Source organism: Penaeus monodon, chromosome 24 (genome assembly GCF_015228065.2).
Source record: "Penaeus monodon isolate SGIC_2016 chromosome 24, NSTDA_Pmon_1, whole genome shotgun sequence".
In the NCBI taxonomy this organism is placed as follows: Eukaryota; Metazoa; Arthropoda; class Malacostraca; order Decapoda; family Penaeidae; genus Penaeus; species Penaeus monodon.
In genome coordinates, this window is record NC_051409.1 from 25,795,553 (window position 1) to 25,795,865 (window position 313).

The 313-nt window shown below is 47.9% G+C and overlaps 1 protein-coding gene across 1 annotated transcript in view; it reads left to right on the top strand.

The window, feature by feature from the left end:
• The window catches only part of LOC119589004 (oplophorus-luciferin 2-monooxygenase non-catalytic subunit-like), a 4,137-nt gene extending 3,824 nt beyond the window's left edge, over nt 1-313 (top strand). The window contains exon 4 of the mRNA XM_037937599.1: nt 87-313. Coding sequence (XP_037793527.1) covers nt 87-229 — 143 coding nt within the window. The 3' untranslated portion in view covers nt 230-313. The remainder of the gene's footprint in view (nt 1-86) is intronic.

The window sequence follows — 313 nt, forward strand, 5'->3', positions numbered from 1 at the left end:
ATATTGATATTGTTTATGTTAAATACTAAGAAAGGTAATCCACACACACCATTGCCATGACCTCTGGCCTGTTTCCCCTTCCCCAGACAACCCCCTCGGCTGTGGCTGCGACCTCGCCTGGCTCATCACCAACAGCTATTTCATGGCCCTTACCTCGCCGGCTGCCTCCTGCTATGACGGAGAGCTTCTGACCAGTCTTGACCCATCTATTTACGTAGATCTGTGCTAACTGAAAGGGCTGTGGGTAGACTATGCAGTTGTATACGAATCAGTTAAGAAAAGAGTATGATAAAGCTCTTGTCGACAGTCGGTA